The sequence below is a fragment of the Zootoca vivipara genome, chromosome 17 (genome assembly GCF_963506605.1).
Source record: "Zootoca vivipara chromosome 17, rZooViv1.1, whole genome shotgun sequence".
In the NCBI taxonomy this organism is placed as follows: domain Eukaryota; kingdom Metazoa; phylum Chordata; class Lepidosauria; order Squamata; family Lacertidae; genus Zootoca; species Zootoca vivipara.
Window position 1 is genome coordinate 36,617,703 of NC_083292.1, and position 23,440 is coordinate 36,641,142.

Genomic DNA, 23,440 nt, shown 5'->3' on the forward strand with positions numbered 1-23,440 from the left:
CAACTGATGTACAGGCGTATAAAAAGCTTCCACTTCTGCTCAACATAATTTGTGTACACATCCATTGCTACAAAGAACCCAACGTTAGTCCTATTCAGAGTAGATCCCTTCACAAGTAATTTAGGCTGCTTGTTCCCAATAGGTTTACTCCAAGTAGAACTTAGCTGAGAACAACCCTGCGTGTTTATCAACAAATCCACACAAAACAAATCAAAAATCTGATTAACCTAGAACTGACAGGGAACAGACTTAATTGATTGATATACAGGTAGTGTATTTATATTCTGCCTTTTCCTCCAGGAACTCAAAGTGGCCTACATGTTTCTCCCCTTCCTCATTTTATCCCTACAACAATCCTGTTGAGAGGCAGTGACTGGCCCAAGGTCATACTCAGTGAGCTTCATTGTCAAAAGTGGATTTGAACCCTGGTTTCCCACATCCAGTCCAACACTATAAGGACTGTACCACAACAGTCTCTTATCTTATGGATAAACAAGTGCAGTAACCATTGGGATTTGACATATTCTGATTTGCTTATCTCTAGCAAAAGCCCACCCTTGAATACGTCACCCATCAAGAGCCCCCACAAACATGTGAGGCACCGCTACAAAGCAGCGTCACAGGAACTTACTCATTAGGTGGAGCACCTTCATTAAGCTATTTACGCTCTGTAAAATAACTAGTGATACAAAAGTGAGATATGGATCTCATGATTTGTCAGACACATTGGGTTTGATGAGGCCGACAGTTAAGGGAAGTTGTAACTGTGTCGCTCACCATTCCTGGGGTGCCTCACTTCCTATAGGAGTGGCCAGAAGATGGGTATAAAGAGGATCTCTGCTCCCCAAGCTCATCATTCGAATCCTTTGAGACTTCTCCTTCACTCCAGCACATTTGCTATACAAGGTAAGTTCAAGGCTTAGATAATATTCCGCTCTTTCAATGGACTGAAACATCTTCAGCTATGCGCTGATGCAACGATAATGCTATTTGGGTAGGAGGCTAATGGCGCAAAGGGTTGGTTTGGGTTTTTGATACAGTGTGCAAATCCTTCCAATCAAAGGAGGGAGAGGGACATTTTTCTCAATGCAAATGAGGAGTGGAGAATCTGTTGGGAGTTCTTCCTTTGTTCTCTGGGTATTTGCTGCTAAGGTTTGGGGTGAAATATTGGTGCACAGTGTAGCTACTGTATCCACAAACATGCAGAAGCTTGTTGTATTTGGAGTTGGCCGATGGTACCTGTCAGGGTTGTTACGGCTACTCCTGAGTAATGACTTTCCACATGTTTGTCTTTCAAAACTCTTTATTAGTGCACATTATTTACGGTGTAATGAGCTGCTGGTTTCACGTCTTCTCATTCCGAATCAGAATCCGGCACTGCCCCTTTTCATGACTTTGACCAACATAAAAGCCTCGGGACAGTGAATCTCCTCCCCTTTCTCCTCCTCCTCAATACCGGTGTCGGGGGGGAAGGGTCTACGGGCTGCCTTCTGCCTGTCCACCCTTCCCGCCTCTCTCTCTTCCTGCCTGTGGAGCAGGGGCTCTCCAATGCTACCAGAGCCCTGGCACACCTTCTCCGTTTCCTGACTCACCCCTTCAGACCCCACGCTTTCATGACTGCTTGGAGACGGGCTGCTTCTGATGAAAGGGGGAGGGGTTCTCTATAATCCCTCCCCCTTACAGTACCTGAGCAGCAAAGGTCACAGCAGATGAATCGTTGTGTCCTCCCCAACAGCAATGCTTGAATGATAGCTGCAGCTAAGCCAAAGTTTTCTTCAAGGCATTTTAATCCTTTTAAATTAAAGGATTAATCTGTCAGACAAAAATTCACCAAGGAATTGTTTCCGGCAGAGGCCTTATACATCCATGCCCAGTTTGCAGGGCCAGACCTGCTTAACTCATGTAGAGGAGCAGTGTTATCCCATTATCTGACCTCCATATTTACACAAGATAAATGGTTTGGCTTGTTAGCTTGCAGTCATTCAGGTAAGGACTGAGGAAACCTATTCAAGGAAGATAGTACAGGAAACAGCTGAAGCTAGTGGTTCTGGAGGTGGTCAATCAGTGTCTGAGTTCCATCACTGCAAACCAGGAACAAAAAAGAAAAAAGGGGATCCAGGACAATACAATCTGAGAAACATGGCACATCAGTGAGTAGACTAGATTACAACCTTCCTCCTTGACATGCTTATGTTCTACACGTGGGGAATTATTTTGCACTGGCTAGATACGTTTACATGATAGCTAGAATCATATCCATCCATCTACCAACCTACCTACGTAGTTATAGCTCTCAAAATTTGTATCAGTAGCACCTTAGAGACCAACTAAGTTTGTTATTGGTATGAGCTTTCGTGCGCATGCACACTTCTTCAGAGTTGGTCTCTAAGGTGCTACTGGAAGGAATCCCCCCCCCCCCGACTATGGCAGACCAACACGGCTACTACCTGTAACTAAAATTTGTATGATATTCAATTCTTTGCAAAAGAGGGTTCTTGTTTGTTTGTTTTTTAAAAAATGGAACAGTAAAACTTTCCAGTTTTTTTTTAATTAAACAAAGATATTTAGCAGGGGCAGAAAATGCTGCTGCGGTGATGGCTACCTGATATCCATTGGCAGGGAGTTCCGAAGTCTGGGTGGCACAAGACTGAAATATCATTTTCTTATAAATGCACAATGATTACCATTGTGAGTGCCAGTTTCAGAGATCAAAGTGTTTAAATGAATGGACATTTATGGAGAAAGGAATCTGGTCCTGAACAGCCTTGCCCTACACGCACAGACACACACATGCATTCAGCCATGTGATCCAGCTCCCCCAACCACCACCTGTACTCTCTGGTGCTGCATCCTGGACACAAGTTGACCACCATGAGAATGACGCGTTTTGAGAAATGACCATTGCATCCAGCAGTGTGCATTAACTCTGCTTTCTCCACTTTCCAGGTCTAACGTGACACACAGAAGCCGAAAGATGAGCCAGCAAAGACAAAGCGGAGGTGGTTGTTGCTGCTGTGGCGGTTCAAGGGGTGGCTGCTGCTGCTGCTCTGGAGGTGGAGGCGGAGGTGGAGGTGGAGGCTGCTGCAGAGGAGGATCTGGCGGTGGCGGACAGTCCGGCGGAGTTATCATTATACCAAGCGGACTTGGATATGGAGGTGGCCAGCAAAGGATGCCAATGGTTGTTGGCGGAGGATCTGGAGGGGTTTGCTGCGGAGCTAGCAGCGGCGGCGCAGTGTGCTGTGGATCATCCGGCGGCAGTGGCCAATCTTCTGGATGTTGCGTTGGAGGTGGAATGGGTGGTGGAATGGGTGGTGGATATGGAGGTGGCCAGCAAAAGATCCCCATAGTAGTTGGTGGAGGATCTGGAGGGGTTTGCTGTGGAGCTAGCGGCGGCAGTGGGGGTGCAGTATGTTGCAGCTCGTCTGGCAGCAGTGGCAGTGGTGGTGCAGTTTGTTGTAGCTCATCCGGTGGTGGAAGCTCAGGTGGGGTTAAGGTGATTGGAGGAGGATCTGGTGGAGGAGGTGGAGGAGGATCAGGTGGGAAAACCATCATCATAGGTGGAGGAAGTGGTGGGGGATCTGGTGGAGGAGTATGTTGCAGCTCATCTGGCGGCAGTGGTGGTGGTGGTGCGGTTTGTTGTAGCTCATCCGGTGGTGGAAGCTCAGGTGGGGTTAAGGTGATTGGAGGAGGATCCGGTGGAGGTGGAGGATCAGGTGGGAAAACCATTGTCGTATCTGGCGGAAGCAGTGGTGGTGGTGGAGGAGGAGCTGTCTGTTGCAGCAGCAGCAGTGGCGGAGCTGTCTGTTGCAGCAGCGGTGGATCTGGTGGTGGATCCTCACAGACCAAGTGCCCCATTGTCGTTCCTCCATGCATCGGGCAAACGAAGCAGGTCTGCCCATTTCCAAGCATCAAGTAAAATGCAGCATTTGCCAAGCAACCCAAGAAAAGCTAACTTTGTTGTCTCGCATCAGCATCCTGACAACGACATGTTAAGCCAAGGACACTTCTGCATGTTGCTTTCTATGCCCATTCATTCTTCAATGGCATTTTATGTTTGCATGTTCAATGTGTGACTTATTCTTCAGTGTAACTTATGAATGTGTGTGTGTGTTTGCGGTCGATGGGAGTTTCCTCATCCACCCACCGCTGCTGATTTCCTTGCTTCAATTTCCCATAATGCATGGGAGAGAATAAAACTTATTTCAGAATCAACACATCTGCAGTGTCTTCATCCTTCACCCTATTGCCATTGTCATAATTCATCACACCTCCATGGTTTCCCCAATTTTTCAAATGTTGCTGCATATTATAGTTATTCTACACCTTATCTTCGACACAATTTTGTCAGATAAGATCTCCTGCTGTTCTTATTCAAAGCATACTTGTGTTTTAACAAGTTTACAGTAGGTTTTTTTTTTAAAAAAAATCTATGAGCATTTCCCACAACTCCTTAAAGTCTGCCGCATCCTTATCTCTAATTCTACTTGTTAAACTTGCCAATTCTGCATATTCCATCAATTTCAGCTGCCAATCCTCTAAAAAAACAATAAAAAACAACAAATATTTACTTGGTACCAAAAGGAAGGCAAGCAGCTGCCAGGTGGGAATCTAGAGTGAGAGAAATCCATAAATGGAGGACTACCACAGAGAAGATCCATTTCTTCATACCTTCTTATGGACTTCTCTCAGAGGTGGCAGGAAAAGGACATCAGCTGATGATCTCACTGTCTGGGTAGGTGCATATGGGGACAGGTGGGATGTTTTAGGTGGTTCCTAAGCTGTATAAAATTGTAAAGTTTGGAACCAACCCTGATGGATTTGAAAGAACCTTTCTACTTTGATCCAGTTCCAAACTCAGGAAGTAAGGGGACACACACAACTCAGGCAGTTTCAGTCTATTCCACACAAGAATGTCCATCACTCAACAACACAACATTGATAACAGATTACATCTGAATGTTATAGGTCAGCGGAGCAGCTTTCACCATATGTGACTCCCATCAAAACTTCTTCTTTGTGGATAGATTCTGGATCCACACTTCCTTCCACAGTGGGGACATTGGTTTCCGGGTGGGAGTTGATCATGGTGAGGGTTTGCCAAGCGTGCCTTCCTCTTAGCACGTTTCTCCCTTGCGTCCTGAGTTTGAGTGTCTTTAAAGCCCATGACACCTTTGGTAAAGGCTGTTCTCCATCTGGAGCACTCGCAGACCAGTGTTTCTCAGTTGTCAGTGTTTATACATCAACCCTAGACAGCAATGGTTATTGGTCCCTATTGGGACATGTAGGGCAGAAGGCTGGGAAGCATCCAGTAGACTGTGTCAGTCAGGAAGAGTCAATTCATCCTAGTTTGGTGTTCTCTCTCTCTCTCTCTCTCTCTCTCTCTCTCTCTCTCTCTCTCTCTCTCTCTCTCTCTCTCTCTCTCTCGTATATAATTTTTATTAAATTCTCTGTTTGACAATTTAAAATACTCATTCACCCCTAAAATATCAATGACTTCCCTTCTTCTCTTTCCATGGTTCATTTTACATATAATAAATCCCAGCATATTTTACAAAAACTATACAATTCAGTATTCGCTTATTGCATCCATCAAAACTTATTTACACTATTGAATTCATCTTAATGCTGCCAACAATTTCAGCTGTGCACAATTATTTCCCATATATTCAATAAAGGTTTTCCAATCTCCTCTTAATGTAAGTTCTTCTTGTTCTCTTATTCTATATGTTAAGTCTGCAAGCTGCGCATGTTCTGACAACAAGTTCCCATTCTTCTTTGGTTGGGACCGCACTCGTTTTCCATTTTTGGGCTAGCAAAACACTGGCCACAGTAGTGGCACAAGCGAATTTCAGTCTGAATTATCCCCGATAGAAAGTGTAAGGGGGAGAGATTATAGAGACCCTCCCCCTCTCATCAGGAGCAGTTCGTCCCCAAGCAGCCATGAAAGCGCGGGGTCCGAAGGGGCTAGTCAGGAAGCGGAAAGAGAGTGCCAGGTCAGGTCTCTGGAAGCATGGGAGAGCCCCTGCTCCACAGGCGGGAAGAGAGAGAGACGGAAAGGGGGGACTGGGGAAAAGACGGAGCGTAGACCCTTTCCCCTGGCACCGGAATTGAGGAGGAGGAGAAAGGCTGTCCCAAGGCTGTTATGTTGGGTGAAATCACGAAAAGGGGCAGTGCCGGATTCTGAAACGGAATGAGAGGACAGCTCACTACACTGTAAATAACGTGCACCAATAAAGACTTTGAAAAGACAAGTATGTGGAGAGTCGTTACTCAGGAGTAGCCGTAACAACCCCTCACAGAAAGGACTCTGGTTTTTTGGGGGTATTTTTAAACATTTTTTTTTTCAATTCAATATGGATCATATCCCAATACTCTTAAGTTCACCACATATGAAAGAACATGCTAGTTTGGTCCTCATTCTCTTCCTTGTTGTGTCCTACAAGATGGCACTGATGGCTAAGGACGAGGAAGCTGACATGCAGGGCAACCCCCTGGACTTCTAGGCAGACATGTGGGAGACTACAGAGTCTGAGGTTCGCAGGGCAGTGTCTCATTCACCCACAGGGCATTTTACAATATAAAAACACACCGTAATAACAAACTAAAACAATAACCCACCACACACAGTTTAAAAGACCATAGATCGTTTAATTAGCCAAAGGCCTGGGAGAAGAGAAATGTTCTTGCCTAGCGCCTAAAGATGTTTAGTGAGGGCACCAGGCAAGCCTCCCTAGAGATAGCAAAACCACGATTACCATGATTCAGAGTCTACATAGCTTATATTATTGCACTGCCACTTTAAGAAACCTACAACATTCCCTGTGGGAAGAGTCAGATCCTGCTTGCAGACTTCCCAGGGGAATCTGATGGGCCACTGTGAGTTTTGGTCTTTAGGATGCTGGACTAGATAGGACACTGGCCTGATCCATCTGCAGGGCTGTTCCTCTGTCCTCATCCTCTTTCTTCCAGCTGTGAAACGCTATTACCCACGTTAGTTAAATAGGTTCAGATGAGCATAGGAACAGAGAAAACTGCCTTACACTGAGTCAGGCCATTGGTCCATCTAGTTCAGATTTCTCTACAGTGGTACCTCGGTTTAAGAACAATTCGGTTTAAGAACAATTTGGTTTATAAACTCCGCGAAACCGGAAATAGTGCCTTGGTTTGGGAAGTTTACCTCAGTCTAAGAATGGAATACAGTGGTACCTCTACTTACGAATTTATTGCGTTCCGAACGCACATTCGTAAGCCGGAAAAAATTGTAAATCGAATCCCATAGGAATGCATTGGGAGAAAAAAAACGTAAGTAGAAGCAACCCTATCTAAAAATTCGTAAGTAGAAAAAATCCTATCTAAACCACATCCAAGATGGCGGGCGAAGCTCCATTCGTAAGTAGAAACATTCGTAAGTAGAGTTATTCATAAGTAGAGGTACCACTGTACAAACAGTGGAAGGGCACCGGCAACGGGAGGCCTCATTAGGGAAAGCACACCTCGTTTTAAGAATGGTTTTGGTTTAAGAACAGACTTCCGGTTCATAAACCAAGGTACCACTGTACATTCGTTTTCTGTCTGTCTCCAGGGTTTCAGGCAAGCAAAATTTCCAGTCCTACCTGGTGATTCTAGGGATTGAACCAGGGACCTTCTGCATGAAAAACACATGTGCACCAGCTAAGCTATATTCCTTCCTTATTAACTTCTCATGGAGGGTAAGACAACCAGTGGCTACTGGTCACAATGGCTCGGCTCTGCCTCCACTGTATGCCTCTGAATACTAATGACTAGGAATCACAGGTGGGAAGAATCATAAAATAGAATTTAGAGTTGGAAGGGACCCTGAAGGTCACCTAGTCGAAAACTCTGCTATTTATTTATTTATTTATTTATTTATTTATTTACCTACCTACCACCCTATACCCAGAGGTCTCAGGGTGGTTCACAGAATAAAATCAAAATATTAAACAGCAAAATACATAATCAAAATAAAAACATCAACCCAATAACCCCCCTCGCAACCCCCCCCCCATTTTAAAAGGGCACACAATGTCAATCAGATCAACCGAAAGCCTGGTTAAAAAGGAACGTTTTTGCCTGGCGCCTAAAGGTGTATAATGAAGACGCCAGGTGAACTTCCCTGGGGAGAGTATTCCACAGACAGGAAGCCACTACAGAGAAGGTCCCGTTCTTGTGTTGCCACCCTCTGGACCTCTCAAGGAGGAGGCACACGAAGGAGAGCCTCAGAAGATGATCTCAGGGTCCAGGTAGGTTCATATGGAAAGAGGCAGTCCTTGAGATATTGTGGTCCTGAGCCATTTAAGGCTTTATAAGTCAAAACTGGCACTTCGAAGTGGGCCCGGAAACTAATTCGTAGCCAGTGCAGTCGGACCAGGATCAGTGTAATATGCTCAAACAGTCTTGCTCTGGTGAGCAACCTGACCGCTGAATTCTGCACCAGCTAAAGTTCCTGAACGTCTTCAGAGGCAGACCAACGTATAATGCATTGCAGTAATCTAACCTTGACGTTACCAGAGCTTAGGCAACAGTAGTTAGGCTGTCCCTGCCCCTGGAGCAAGATGGAACCATTAATGAGCACTCATTTTTTGTTTGTTTTTTTAAATAATCACTTTTTTACATTTTTTTTTTTTACATTTTAACTTTAACCATTTCAAACATTAAAATAAAAGGTTCTTTTGAACCTTCAGACCACCTTCCCTCCCTCCATGGGTTCCATATTTCAGATTAAATTTGCTGCATCTTTTACCATTGTCCATCTGTTGTATGTCCATTGGTAAAGGTAAAGGTACCCCTGACCATCCAGTCACAAATGACTCTGGGGTTGCGCACTCATCTTGCGCTATACGCCAAGGGAGCTGGCGTTTGTCCACAGACAGCTTCCGGGTCATGTGGCCAACATGACTAAGCCGCTTCTGGTGAACCAGAGCAGCACACAGAAATGCCGTTTACCTTCCCGCTGGAGTGGTACCTATTTATCTACTTGCACTTGACGTGCTTTTGAACTGCTAGGTGGGCAGGGGCTGGGACCGAGCAACGGGAGCTCACCCCGTCACCGGGATTCGAACTGCCGACCTTCCGATTGGCAAGCCCAAGAAGCTCTGTAGTTTAGACCATTCCACATTACAAGTGATATTATATCTCTGCCAATGATTTTAACTGTCTACAGTGGTCTTTTAAATAAATTTAAAATTTGCTCCAGTCTTTTAAAAACACTTGATCTTCCTGGTTTTGGATCTTCCCCGCATTACTGATCCCTCTTTGTGTCAGTCAACCAGCTATAAATCTACCTAACAGGGAGCTCATTCAGCGTTGGTCTTGGATCCTGCTTGCGAGCTTCCAATAGGTTTGTAGCTTACCACTTAGAGGACAGGATACGAAACTTGGTGGACCTTTGGCCTCATCCAGCAGAGCTCTTCTTGTGCCATTTTACATTGTGAACTGCCCTGCAATATTCGGGTATCCAATTCAATACAAATTGAATAAATGACCCATGGGGTCCCTTCCAGTTCTACAGTTCTATGATAATTATAATTATAATTATAAATTATTATTTATACCCCACCCATCTGGCTAGGTTTCCCCAGCCACTCTGGGCAGCTTCTTGTCAGGATTCAACCTCTGTTAGCCGCCATCCATCCTCCAACTGCCTCCAGGCACTCACACAGGACCTTCACCACCTTCACTGGTTCTGATTTGAAAGAGAGGTAGAGCTGGGTATCATCCTCATACTGATGAACACCCAGCCCAAACCCCCTGATGATCTCTCCCAGCGGCTGCATGTAGATGTTAAAAAGCATGGGGGAGAGGACAGAGCCCTGAAGCACCCCACAAGTGAGAGCCCAGGGGTCCGAACACTCACCCCCCCCCACCACTTTCTGAACACGGCCCAGGAGGAAGGAGCGGAACCACTGTATGACAGTGCCCCCAGCTCCCAAACCCTCTAGACGGTCCAGAAGGATGTTATGGTCGATGCGATGGTGTCAAAAGCCGCTGAGAGATCCAGCAGGACTAGGAAACAACTCTCACCTTTGTCCCTAGCCCGCCGGAGATCATCGACCAGCGCGACCAAGGCAGTTTCAGTCCCATGGCGAGGCCTGAATTCTTTGCTCCATTGTCTCCTTTCCCCTCTAGCGACCAAAAGGAGGAACAACCCCCACCAATCAAGCAGGGAATGAAAAACGTCCATCATTTGGCAGCTGGAGGCTTGTCAGAAGTGGGAATGGAATGTCCCAGCAAGCAGACAGTGGTGCTGGCTTGCCATGTTTGGAATTCATGACTCATCCAGCTTCAGGTCAAACTGTTCTTGGATTTGGATGTTCCACTCAGGTACTCTGCGGTGAGGTGCCAGGAAACCACTGGCTTAAGTGGGGCATGTTGAACCTCACCTTTTGATGTTGAAGTTGGAACATCCCAGAATCCAGAAGCAATTGACCAATGACACTTCAGCAGCTGTGATGCTAGACAGCCAGAAAAAGACTGAGGAACTCCTTCTTTCCAGGTTTGGATGCTCAGGCAAGAGGAGACCCATGATCAGTTAGTCACAACATCAAACAAAGCTCTGCATGCCCATAAACAGAGAATTGTTACTTGGGAATGAGGATAGATCTGTCAGCAAGACTATGGACATATCATCTTAGAATCAATTATTGGGCTTCCAATAGGCATGCTCACTAACTAAGCTACATTCCTTCTTTATTAATTTCTCTTGACTGTTGGTCACAATCACTATGCTCCACCTGCACAGTTGGGGACAATATGCCTCTGAATACTAGTTGCGAGGAATCCCAAGCGTAGAGAGTTGCTATTATCAATAAAAATGATTAAATTTCTATGCCACCCTCCATCTGAAGATCACAGGGTGCTTTACAATATAAAAATATGTAAATACATACCACAATAACAAGCAAAAACAATACCCCCCAACGCAAAGTTTAAAAGATCATCTATTGTGTAGTGAGTCAGGAGTGATGTTTTTGACTGGCGCCTAAAGAAATACAACAAGGGTGGCATGTGAGATTCCCTAGGGATAGCATTCCACAAGTGGGAAGCCAAGGCAGAAAAGGATTGTTCTCAAGTTTGCTGCTCTCCGGACCTCTCACGGAAGAGGCACATGAAGAAAGGCCTCGGATGATAGTCTGCATTATTTCACATGGGGACAAGATGACCCCACTCAGCAGCTTCATGAAGATGTTAGACAGCATGGAGGATTAAACTGAACCCTAAGGAGCCCCACAATACCATAGCACCAAGTGCTGGTAAGAGATGGCCCTTTAGAGTTTGCTTACTCATGAGTTGTGTGGCAATTCTGAGTTTGTAAACACATGCTATGTTGGCAGTATTCAGTCTGGACCTGTTGGCTCCAGAATTCTCAAAGACTGGGGTATGCGGCCGGACCCAGTACCTCCTCTGACATCTCCAAGGGCCCTTCAGCAGGTTCCTTTCCCTAGAAGGCCCTGGATACTGTGCTACTCAAAGTCACTGACCTGTGAGATGCCTGGTTCATCCTCTGAGGATTCTGTGTCCAGTACCAGGTCGAGGCTAGGCATCAGGTTATTAGGCTGAGATCCAGTGGAGCGAGAGGCCCAGGATTACCTAACACTCTTTCCCAGGTGTATATTCAACATCACATTTACCACCTTGTGTCTGGGAGACAGAACAGAATGTTTGGAATGGACAGGTCTGATATAAAATGCCAGGAGCATTGATTTTTGCCTTTGCTAAACTATTGCTGACTGCTCCAACTCCAGATTCCACACCACTCAAGCACACAAAATGCATTTAAACAGATATTTTAAATGCCATATTCTCTCAAAACAAGAAATACTAGCAATTTTCAAAATTTCAGAAAGTGGAGGATTAAATTTGGATTCACCCCTTAGTCTGGGAGGTGCAGATCAAGTTGGTACAAATCAGAATCTCAAGAAGAATCTCAAGCATCCACTCAAGTTTACCTCAACAGTAGGACTGGAAGGAACAACACTGAAATGTATTGAAAGGCATTTTGCCTTCTGGCTTGTTATGAGCCCGGGAAACACACCAATTAAGTGAATCTTAAAGAAAAACATTCTGTTCTCCCCTAGGAAGAGAGTTGGCTTCCTTGCCCAAGTGCGTTGGTTTACATGAGGACAGCAGTCTTTCAAACAATTGACCAATTTAGCTTATGGGTAGCTACATTTTCAAGACCATTTATAAACGCCATCTCCAACTCCTCAAAAGATTCCATCAATGGTGTCTCCCCCAAAAATTGACACATCACTTGGGAAGACAGGTGAACTAATGCCAGTGTACTGGAAGAAGTAAAGATCACCAGTGCAGAAACAATGATTCTTCAACATCAACTTCGTTGGACTGGTCATGTTGTGCAGATGCCTGATTATCGTCTTCGAAAGCAACTACTATTTTCCAAACTTAAAAATGGAAAGCCTAATGCTGGTGGTCAACAAAAGAGGTTTAAAGACTCTCTCAAGGCAAATCTAAAAATATATAAAAAAGTAGTATAAACACCGACAACTGGGTAACACTGGCCTGTGAGCTCTCCAATTGGAGAGCAGCCTTTACCAAAGGTGTCATGGACTTTGAAGATGCTCGAAGTCAGGATGAAAGGAAGAAACGTACCAAGAGGAAGGCACACTTGGCAAACCCTCAGCATGATCAACTCCTACCCAGAAACCTATGTCCCCACTGTAGAATTGTAGAGTGGATCCAGAATTGGCCTCCACGGTCACTTACGGACTTACTGTTAAAACTGTGTTTATGGAAGACAATCTTACTTGGCTACGAGTGATTGCCAAAGAAGAAGACATTACCAAGGGTAGTGATTTTCACTTCCAAAATGACCATATTTCAGTGTGGTGTAGTGGTTTAGAGCGGTAGGATCGTAATCTGGGGAACCAGGTTCATGTCTCCGCTCCTCCACATACAGCTGCTGGGTGACCTTGGGCTAGTCGCACTTCTTTGAAGTCTCTCAGCCCCACTCACCTCACAGAGTGTTTGTTGTGGGAGAGGAAGGGAAAGGAGAATGTTAGCCACTTTGAGACTCCTTCGGGTAGTGATAAAGCGGTATATCAAATCCTAACTCTTCTTCTTCTTCTTCTTCTTCTTCTTCTTCTTCTTCTTCTTCTTCTTCTTCTTCTTCTTCTTCTTCTTCTTTGTATCCCACAAATGGAATAGATGAATAGGGAGATCCAGTGAAGATCCAGTCTGGAATGACCCCAACGGCCAGCTCCCTTCTCCTTAGCCTCAGTGTTGTCCTTGTAAGTGCTCCTTAGGCCTCCTGGCATGGCTCCCCTTTATTACACACACAGCCCAACAAGACAAGAAGAACAAGAACCCACCAACAGCATACAATTCAATACGGCTAAATTGACCCAACAACCCCTCCCCCCTCACATACACGATCACAACTCACTGCAGTCAATGAGTGGCCTTCCCCCTTATCTCTTTCACCACCAATGAAAACTAGCAAATAAATAAAAAGAGAACCTACCCACATGATGCTGACACAAAAACTGCACATACACTATGTAAAAGAAGGAAAGTTAATACCCCATTTCTCTACCTTCCTGCTCTTATATGATATACAACATCAATGTCTCACATTGAATCTGTAGAAAGAACTTTATAATCTCAAAACAGACTATATTTGTACTTCTGTAACTCAAGAAAATTTTTAATAAAAACATTTGGGGGGGGAAGCATTTTTTAATATACAGTGGTGCCTCACTAGACGAATTTAATTCGTTCCACGGGTCTTTTCTTATAACGAAAAATTCGTCTAGTGAATCCCATAGGAATGCATTGATTTTTTGTTGTTGTTTTTTTTGCCCATAGGAACACATTCATTGAATTTCAATGCATTCCTATAGGAAACCGCGATTCGCTAGATGAATTTTTCATAAAACGAATTCGTCTAGCGAGGCAACCTCCGCTCGAAAAATCCTTTCGTTAAGTGGAAATTTCGTTAAGCAGGGCATTCGTTAAGCGAGGCACCACTGTACATTAATCAATCAGTTAATTACAAGTGAAGGTAAAAAGGTAAAGGACCTCTGGGCGGTTAAGTCCAGTCAAAGGTGACTATGGGATAGCGGCACCCATCTTGCTTTCAGGCCAAGGCAAGTGATAGTCGGCAACTTGGAAGGTTTGATATTCAAATAAACATCAATATCATTTTTGGGCCCCTTCATGGATCAATGCCTTGTCGTGGCGAAGGGGCTTGAATAACTCAGAGAAGCTATGAGCTATGCCATGCAGGGCCACCCAAGATGGACAGGTCATAGTGGAGAGTTTTGACTAAACGTGATCCACCTGGAGAAGGAACTGGCAAGCCACTCCAGTATCCCTGCCAAGAAAACTCCATGGACAAAGACAACAGGCATATAAAAGTTATGACGCTGGAAGATGAGCCCCTCAGGTCGGAAGGCGTCCAACATGCTACTGAGGAAGAGCGGAGGACAAGTACAAGTAGATTCAGAGCTGATGAAGCGGCTGGGCCAAAGCCGAAAGGACGCTCAGTTGCGGATATGCCTGGAAGCGAAAGGAAAGTCCGATGCTGTAAAGAAAAATATTGCATAGGAACCTGGAATGTAAGAACCATGAGTGGAGGTAAGCTGGATGTGGTCAAAAATGAGATGACAAGAATAAATATCGACATCCTGGGCATCAGTGAACTAAAATGGAAGGGAATGGGCGAATTCAGTTCGGATGACTATCATATCTACTACTGTGGGCAAGAATCCTGTAGCAGAAATGGAGTGGCCCTCATAGTCAACAAAAGAGTGGCAAAAGCTGTAATGGGATGCAATCTCAAAAATGACAGAATGATCTCGATACGAATCCAAGGCAGACCTTTTAACATCACAGTAATCCAAGTTTATGCACCAACTACCGGTGCTGAAGAAAGTGAAATTGACCAATTCTATGAAGACCTACAACACCTTCTAGAAATGACACCAAAGAAGGATGTTCTTCTCATTACAGGGGACTGGAATGCTAAAGTAGGGAATCAAGAGATAAAAGGAACAACTGGCAAGTTTGGCCTTGGAGTTCAAAATGAAGCAGGGCAAAGGCTAATAGAGTTCTGTCAAGAGAACAAGCTGGTCATCACAAACACTCTATTCCAACAACACAAGAGACGACTCTACACATGGATATCACCAAATGGACAGCATCGAAATCAGATTGATTATATTCTCTGCAGCCAAAGATGGAGAAGCTCCATACAGTCAGCAAAAACAAGACCTGGAGCTGACTGTAACTCAGATCATCAGCTTCTTATAGCAAAATTCCAGCTTAAACTGAAGAAAGTAGGAAAAACCACTGGGCCAGTAAGATACAATCTGAATCAAATCCCTTATGAATACACAGTGGAAGTGAGGAACAGGTTTAAGGATTTAGATTTGGTGGACGGAGTGCCTGAAGAACTATGGATGGAGGCTCGTAACATTATACAGGAGGCAGCAATGAAAACCATCCCAAGGAAAAGGAAATGCAAGAAAGCAAAATGGCTGTCCAACAAGGCCTTACAAATAGCGGAGGAGAGGAGGCAAGCAAAATGCAAGGGAGATAGGGAAAGATACAGGAAACTGAATGCAGATTTCCAAAAAACAGCAAGGAGAGACAAGAGGGTCTTCTTAAATGAGCAATGCAAAGAAATAGAGGAAAACAATAGAATGGGGAAAACCAGAGATCTGTTCAAGAAAATTGGAGATATGAAAGGAACATTTCGTACAAAGATTACCATAATCAAGGACAAAAGTGGTAAGGACCTAACAGAAGCAGAAGACATCAAGAAGAGGTGGCAAGAATACACAGAGGAATTATACCAGAAAGATATGGAGGTCTCGTACACCTCAGGTAGTGTGGTTGCTGACCTTGAGCCAGACATCTTGGAGAGTGAAGTCAAATGGGCCTTAGAAAGCATTGCTAATAACAAGGCCAGTGGAAGTGATGATATTCCAGCTGAACTGTTTAAAATTTTAAAAGATGATGCTGTTAAGGTGCTACACCCAATATGCCAGCAAGTTTGGAAAACTCAGCAATGGCCAGAGGATTGGAGAAGATCAGTCTACATCCCAATTCCAAAGAAGGGCAGTGCCAAAGAATGCTGCAACTACCGCACAATTGCGCTCATTTCACACGCTAGCAAGGTTATGCTTAAAATTCTACAAGGCAGGCTTAGGCAGTATGTGGACCGAGAACTCCCAGAAGTGCAAGCTGGATTTCGAAAGGGCAGAGGAACCAGAGACCAAATAGCAAACATGCGCTGGATTATGGAGAAAGCTAGAAAGTTCCAGAAAAACGTCTACTTCTGCTTCATTGACTATGCAAAAGCCTTTGACTGTGTCGACCACAGCAAACTATGGCAAGTTCTTAAAGAAATGGGAGTGCCTGATCACCTCATCTGTCTCCTGAGAAATCTCTATGTGGGACAAGAAGCTACAGTTAGAACTGGATATGGAACAACTGATTGGTTCAAAATTGGGAAAGGAGTACGACAAGGTTGTATATTGTCTCCCTGCTTATTTAACTTATATGCAGAATTCATCATGCGAAAGGCTGGACTAGATGAATCCCAAGCCGGAATTAAGATTGCTGGAAGAAATATCAACAACCTCAGATATGCAGATGACACAACCTTGATGGCAGAAAGCAAGGAGGAATTAAAGAACCTTTTAATGAGGGTGAAAGAGGAGAGCGCAAAATATGGTCTGAAGCTCAACATCAAAAAAACCAAGATCATGGCCACTGGTCCCATCACCTCCTGGCAAATAGAAGGGGAAGAAATGGAGGCAGTGAGAGATTTTACTTTCTTGGGCTCCTTGATCACTGCAGATGGTGACAGCAGTCACGAAATTAAAAGACGCCTGCTTCTTGGGAGAAAAGCAATGACAAACCTAGACAGCATCTTAAAAAGCAGAGACATCACCTTGCCGACAAAGGTCCGTATAGTTAAAGCTATGGTTTTCCCAGTAGTGATGTATGGAAGTGAGAGTTGGACCATAAAGAAGGCTGATCGCCGAAGAATTGATGCTTTTGAATTATGGTGCTGGAGGAGACTCTTGAGAGTCCCATGGACTGCAAGAAGATCAAACCTATCCATTCTTAAGGAAATCAGCCCTGAGTGCTCCCTGGAAGGACGGATCGTGAAGCTGAGGCTCCAATACTTTGGCCACCTCATGAGAAGAGAAGAATCCTTGGAAAAGACCCTGATGTTGGGAAAGATTGAGGGCACTAGGAGAAGGGGACGACAGAGGACAAGATGGTTGGACAGTGTTCTCGAAGCTACGAACATGAGTTTGACCAAACTGCGGGAGGCAGTGCAAGACAGGAGTGCCTGGCGTGCTATGGTCCATGGGGTCACGAAGAGTCGGACACGACTAAACGACTAAACAACAACAACAACATCATTTTTGGGGAGGCCAATAAGTCAAGGGTGTGAAGGCATGTGTGCAATTTTGAAATGAAAATATCACTGCAAGATATGAATGTCATTCAAACATAGCAGCACTGTCACAACAAACACATTTTTTGATGGAGGAACCAATAAACATTTGTGGAATGCCGGCGTGTACATGACATCCACTAATGGTCCAATTGAAATATCAGCACCAGGTGAGCGTAATATCAGTAGGAAGAGGGAGTTCACTATTATTATCCCACTTGTCCTTCAAGTCAGATCTCCCCACCCTTTCACTGTCCTCATTCAACAATATTATGTTGAAATATAGCCTGAATGTATATAAACCTTTTAAACAAGGAGCATTTATAAACAGATTTCATAAGAATAAGAAATGATAAATAGTCTTCTACGTCATTTGTACATCACAAAAATAGCACAATAAATTCACAATGATATCTAAAACATATTGTTCATTATTAGTGGTCAATGTACAAGTTCTTCGTTCATGGAGTTGCTTAAATTTTTAAAAAAGGAAAACAGGGCAGAAACAGGATAGGACAGGGCTAACATTCAACATCGCATAGCTGAAATGCCTAATTAGTATCCCTTGTGCTTAGATTAAGTATGAGTAATAGTCATTTTCCCTCTTATGTTACCAATAAAGCATTGTAATGATGATGTGAGGGACAGGGGATATCGCGAAGTCCCTCCCCTCCTGAGTTCAAGCCCGTCCCCGAGCAAAGGGGAAAGCAGGGAGAGTTCCGATTCCAGTGGGGAAGCAGGAAGTCGTGTCCGAGGCTCAGGCAAGGTAGAGGAGCCAGGGTCCCAGGTGGGACAGGAAGGGGCAAGTAAGGGGGGAAGACCCATCCCCCCAACTCCAGAATTACGCAGGAAGAGGAGGGGCAAGAGGATGGGTCTGCCAAAGCTTTTGTGTTGGAGAAAGACGCGCCAAAAGCCATTAGGAGGTTCTGAAACCGACTGACAACATCGCTCCGTGTAAATAGCAATGACTTGAGCACTGTAAATACGCAGCACCAATAAAAGAATAAAATGCAGAGCTGCGTAGCGTCGTTACTCTGAAGTAGTCCACTCCGGCCACTGTGACAGCAACCTCCTAATCATTTTTGGGCTACTTTGGAGTTGCCGGGATGAGCGTGTCAGAGGCGGAGAAGTGGCGGCAGATCGCTGAGCAAGCCCAGCTAGAACTGCAACAGCTGTCGCTGCAGGCGCAGGGAGAATTGAAGGCAGCTAAAGAGGAGACTAAGAAGGTCCAGGACGACCGGCTACAACTTGCGGAACAGGTGAGAGAGCTCCAGGAAAAAGAGCAGCATTTAAGGGCGGTGGCGGTAGACCTCCAAAACAAGCTGGATGCAGAGAAAAACAAGGCGGGAGGGGCACCCCAAGTCCAAGTGCTGCCAGGAAGGAGAGCCGGGACCCTAGTAAGCAAGTTCAATGGAGACCCGAAGGAGTTTCAGGGCTTTGAGACTGAGATTGTGTATGCTCTTGAGCTGCACCACGATGAGTTCCCTGATGATGAGCACAGAGTAGCGTTTATTGTGGAGCACCTTACAGGGGCGGCCAGGGAGTGGCTAAGACCGTTAATTGCAACAAGGAATCCTTGCATGAAGAATGTCAAACTATTTCTAGAAGGTTTGAAAACGATGTATTCGTCCGATAGTCATATGGACCAGACTAAGGAGGAACTTCATAATTTACGCCAAGGAAATATGACAGTTCGCGCGTATTGGGCGAAATTCACCATGCTGGTGCACAGATTGGGGTGGGATCTGGAGTCTGCCCCAATGCAAGCGGCGTTTTACTTGGGGTTGCATGAGGAGGTGAAGGATGAGCTCTCGAGAGGTCCAAAGCCCAGTAATATGGATCAACTGAGCAAAGCGGCTCTGGCGGTGGGGGTGAGGCAGGAATCCAGATGGAGCGACAAGCAAGCAACGCGCGCAAAGCGGGCTTGGTTCCCACGGTCGCAGGAGAAGCCACTCCCTCAACAACCCTTTCAAGCCACGCCTGGGGCCAGTCAGGACCAGGAACCCATGCAGATTGATAGCGCGCGCGCGCGGGCTTTTCAAACCCCAGCGGCGCCAAGACGCAAGGAGGGAAGGGGTGGGAATTGCTTTCTCTGCAACTCCCCCCAGCATCTCGTCAGAGACTGCCCACATCGCAGGGAGTGGCAAGGAAAGGCGGGAACGGTTGTGCCCTCCCCCACTGACGCAGCACCACAGCAGGGAAACGGGAAAGCCTGGCTGCAGGAGACAAGGGGCGGCAGCCAGGCACAGTCAGCAGACAACAGCCCCAGCCCACCCACCCGCACAGAGAGGAGCAGAGCCAGCCCACCCCTCCCAGAGCAGGAGTGGTTCTAGAAGTGACGCTCACGCTCCCAAATGGCTATCCATTGACGGTCCTCGCCCTAATTGACAGTGGTGCCTCAGCCAACTTCTTCTCGAGAAACTTTGCAGAAGAGCACCAGATCCAGCTTCTGCAGCTGGATTTTCCTCTGCACGTGGCAACCATTGACGGCAGAGAGCTGCTGGGAGGGGCCATCACTCATCAAACCCCCCCCATGAGAATGACGGTTGGAAGGCACTCAGAGACACTGGCATTCAACGTCACCACCATCTCAGACCCCCCAATCGTTTTGGGCATGAGCTGGCTGGCGCGCCACGACCCCTCCATAAGTTGGCATCAGAGATGCATCACTTTTGGATCGGACTTTTGCCTGGAACATTGCATGCAGCACCAACCAGGGGAGGGGCCTCCGATAGCCACGGTGGCCACCATGCACGTCAAAGGGGGTGAGGCGATACCCAAACCATACTGGGACCTGCAGGAGGTCTTCAGTGAAGCGGAGTCCGACCACCTGCCCCCACACAGGCCTTTTGACTGCCAGATCAACCTGGTGCCTGGGGCAACTATACCCCCAGCCAAGCTGTACGCCATGTCAGACCAGGAACTGGAGGATCTGCGCGCTTTTATCGACAAGAACCTCAAGCGGGGGTTCATCAGAGAAAGCAAGGCAGCAGGGGGCAGCCCGGTCTTCTGGGTGGACAAGAAAGACACGCAACAGCGCCGTCTTGTGGTGGATTTTAGACGGCTGAATTCGGTGACAGAGCCAGTGGCTTTCCCCATGCCCAGAGTGGATGATCTCCTGACAGCGGCACGCAGAGGCAAGATTTTCACCAAGCTAGACCTGAGGGGGGCGTACAACTTGATCAGGATCCGGGAAGGCGATGAGTGGAAAACCACGATGTTCACGCCTCTGGGCTCTTTTGAATATCTGGTGATGCCCTTCGGGTTGCAAGGGGGCTCAGCATGCTTCCAGGCCTTCATGCACCACGTCCTGGGGTCCCTACTCTTCAGGAAATGCTTGGTCTTTCTGGATGACATCCTTATTTACTCCAACGACCCAGTGCAGCACGTGAAGGACGTCAGGGAGGTGTTACAGCGCCTGAAGGAGAACCACCTGTATGTGAAGCTGGAGAAGTGCAAGTTTCACACCAAGGAGGTGGACTTCCTGGGCTACAAGCTGTCAGACAAGGGGCTGGCAATGGACAAGGACAAGGTGCAGACCATCCTGGACTGGCACAGCCCCAGGACGCGCAAAGATGCCCAACGCCTACTAGGCTTTGCCAACTTCTACAGGAAGTTCATCAAGAACTTCTCTCGAGTTACGGCTCCCATCACTGACTGCCTGAGAGGCAAGCAGAAGTTCAGGTGGACACCAGAGGCGCAAGCAGCGTTCGAAAGCCTCAAGAGGGTGTTCGCCTCAGACCAGAACCTGTTCCACGTGGTTCAGGACGCGCCCCTACGCATTGAAACAGATGCTTCTGATAAGGCTGTGGGCGCCATTTTGTTGCAACTGGACGCCAACAGAGAGTGGAGACCCTGTGCCTTCTTCTCCAGGAAGTTGACCCAGCCCGAGCGAAACTACACAGTTTTTGATCGGGAACTTCTTGCGATCCACGCGGCGTTCCAGCACTGGAGACACTTCCTGGTGGGCGCCAAGCACCCCATCCAGGTGTGCACAGACCACAAGAACCTGGAGTTCTGGAGAACTGCCAGGGTGCTCAACCAGCGGCAGATACGGTGGGCGGAGTTCTTCTCGAACTTCAACTTCTCCATACACTACATCCCAGGAGAGCAGAATGTCAGGGCGGATGCCCTCTCCCGCAAGCCAGAGTACATGGAGGAGGAGGCGCCACCAGCCCCAAGGCACATTTTCCCCCCGTCGGCATGGTCCTGCGGAGCAGCAGTGGTGAGCGAGGCAGAACTCACAGCACTGACGGCAGCGGATGAATTTGCCAACCGCATCTTCAGAGAACTGAGAGGGGGGAGGGAGCAGGCAAAAGACTTTGCAGAACGCAGAGGGCTGCTTTTCTACAAGGGTGCGCTGTACCTACCCACCACCCAGCTTCGACGTACGGTCCTCAAGCAGATGCACGACAACCCTACAGCGGGGCATTTTGGAAGGGACAAGACCACTCACCTAGTCATGAGACACTTCTGGTGGCCAGGGGTGAGGGAAGATGTTCGAGACTATGTAAGGGGCTGTACCACCTGCCAGCGGGCAAAGGTGGTCAGAGCAGCGCCACCAGGGTTGCTGGAGCCCTTAGCCACACCACACAGGCCGTGGGAAGTGGTGTCCATGGACTTCATCACAGATCTGCCTTCGTCCAGGGGTAAGACTGCAGTGTTGGTGGTGGTGGACCTCATGTCCAAAATGTGTCACTTTATACCGTGTGCCAGGGCAGTCTCGGCAGAAGAGACAGCCAAACTGTTTGTTGATCACATTTTCAGACTGCATGGATTACCTTTAAGGGTTATTTCGGATCGTGGCCGCCAATTTGTTTCCAGGTTCTGGCGGCGGCTCATGAACCTCCTGCAGGTGGAGGTCAGCTTGTCGACGGCTAGACACCCGCAGACCAACGGACAAGCGGAGAGGGTCAACGCCATTCTGCAGCAGTACCTGAGATGCTACGTCAGCCAGCGGCAAACGGACTGGGTGGATCGCTTGCCACTAGCAGAATTTGCCTACAACAATGCAGTGCACGTCTCCACAGGGGTGTCGCCCTTTAAGGCCAATTACGGGCGCGACCTCAGATCTTTCCCAGAGAGGGAGAGGGAGGAGGAGGAGGAGGGCCCACAGGCTGAGGATTGGGCAGAGGAACTGGAGACGGTGCACCAGCAGCTCAGAGAACACTTGGAGAGGGCCAAGGAAGCGTACAAAAAGGGGGCAGATCGCCACAGGCGACAAGGGGAGGTCATCAGGGTGGGGGACAAGGTGTGGTTGTCCTCGGAGGGCCTTCCCACCAGAGGGAGGTGCAAAAAGCTGGCACCCAAATGGCTGGGCCCCTTCACGGTCACGCAACAGGTCAACCCGGTGGCATACAGGCTGGCACTGCCAGAGGACATGAGGGTGCATCCAGTGTTTCATAGATCGCTGCTGTCGCCGTACAGGGAAAGCAGCAGGCTCAGAGACAGCGAACAAACCCCCGAGGGAGGGGGGGAGAGGGAAAGCAGGGAGCAACTCAATGAGGCCACGGCCATCCTGGATTCAAGGTGGGGGGTGGGGGGCCTGGAGTACCTCATGGCATGGGAGGATGCTCCACCGTCCCAGAATGAATGGGTTCCCGCCACTCAGATACAGGAGGAATTCTTGGTGGAAGAATTTCACGCCCTCTTTCCCCACAGACCCAAGCCCTGGCACATGGAAAGGGAGGGGGAGGAGGAGGAGGCACGGGAGAACAGCTCACCATGGCGCTGGGAAGCGGAGTTTGAGGAACCAGAGGATGAGGTATGGGTGTCGCCAAGATCCACCCAGTCAGAGGAAGGAGCAGATTGGCAAAACATTTTTACCCCCACCAGCTCTGACGCCACGGACTTTTTGGGATTCCCGTCCTCCCAGGCGGAAGGGGGGGGCTCGCAGGACTGGGGGGAGGTGTTCACACCAACGGGCTCGGAGAGCACCGAGTTTTTAGGCTTCCAGTCGTCACCGACACATGGGGGGGGCCTGGG

The 23,440-nt window shown here is 47.2% G+C and overlaps 1 protein-coding gene across 1 annotated transcript; it reads left to right on the forward strand.

Moving 5' to 3' along the window:
- Positions 1-682: 682 nt before the first annotated feature.
- LOC132591346 (loricrin-like) lies at positions 683-4,216 on the forward strand. The gene is made up of 2 exons (XM_060269647.1): positions 683-906; positions 2,947-4,216. Exon 2 carries the CDS (start codon positions 2,975-2,977, stop codon positions 3,914-3,916), a length of 942 nt encoding a protein of 313 aa, XP_060125630.1. The 5' UTR covers positions 683-906; positions 2,947-2,974; the 3' UTR covers positions 3,917-4,216.
- Positions 4,217-23,440: the final 19,224 nt, after the last annotated feature.

Coding starts and splice junctions, on each gene's coding strand:
- LOC132591346 (XM_060269647.1), top strand. CDS start 2,975: ATGAGCCAGCAAAGACAAAGCGGAGGTGGTTGTTGCTGCTGTGGCGGT.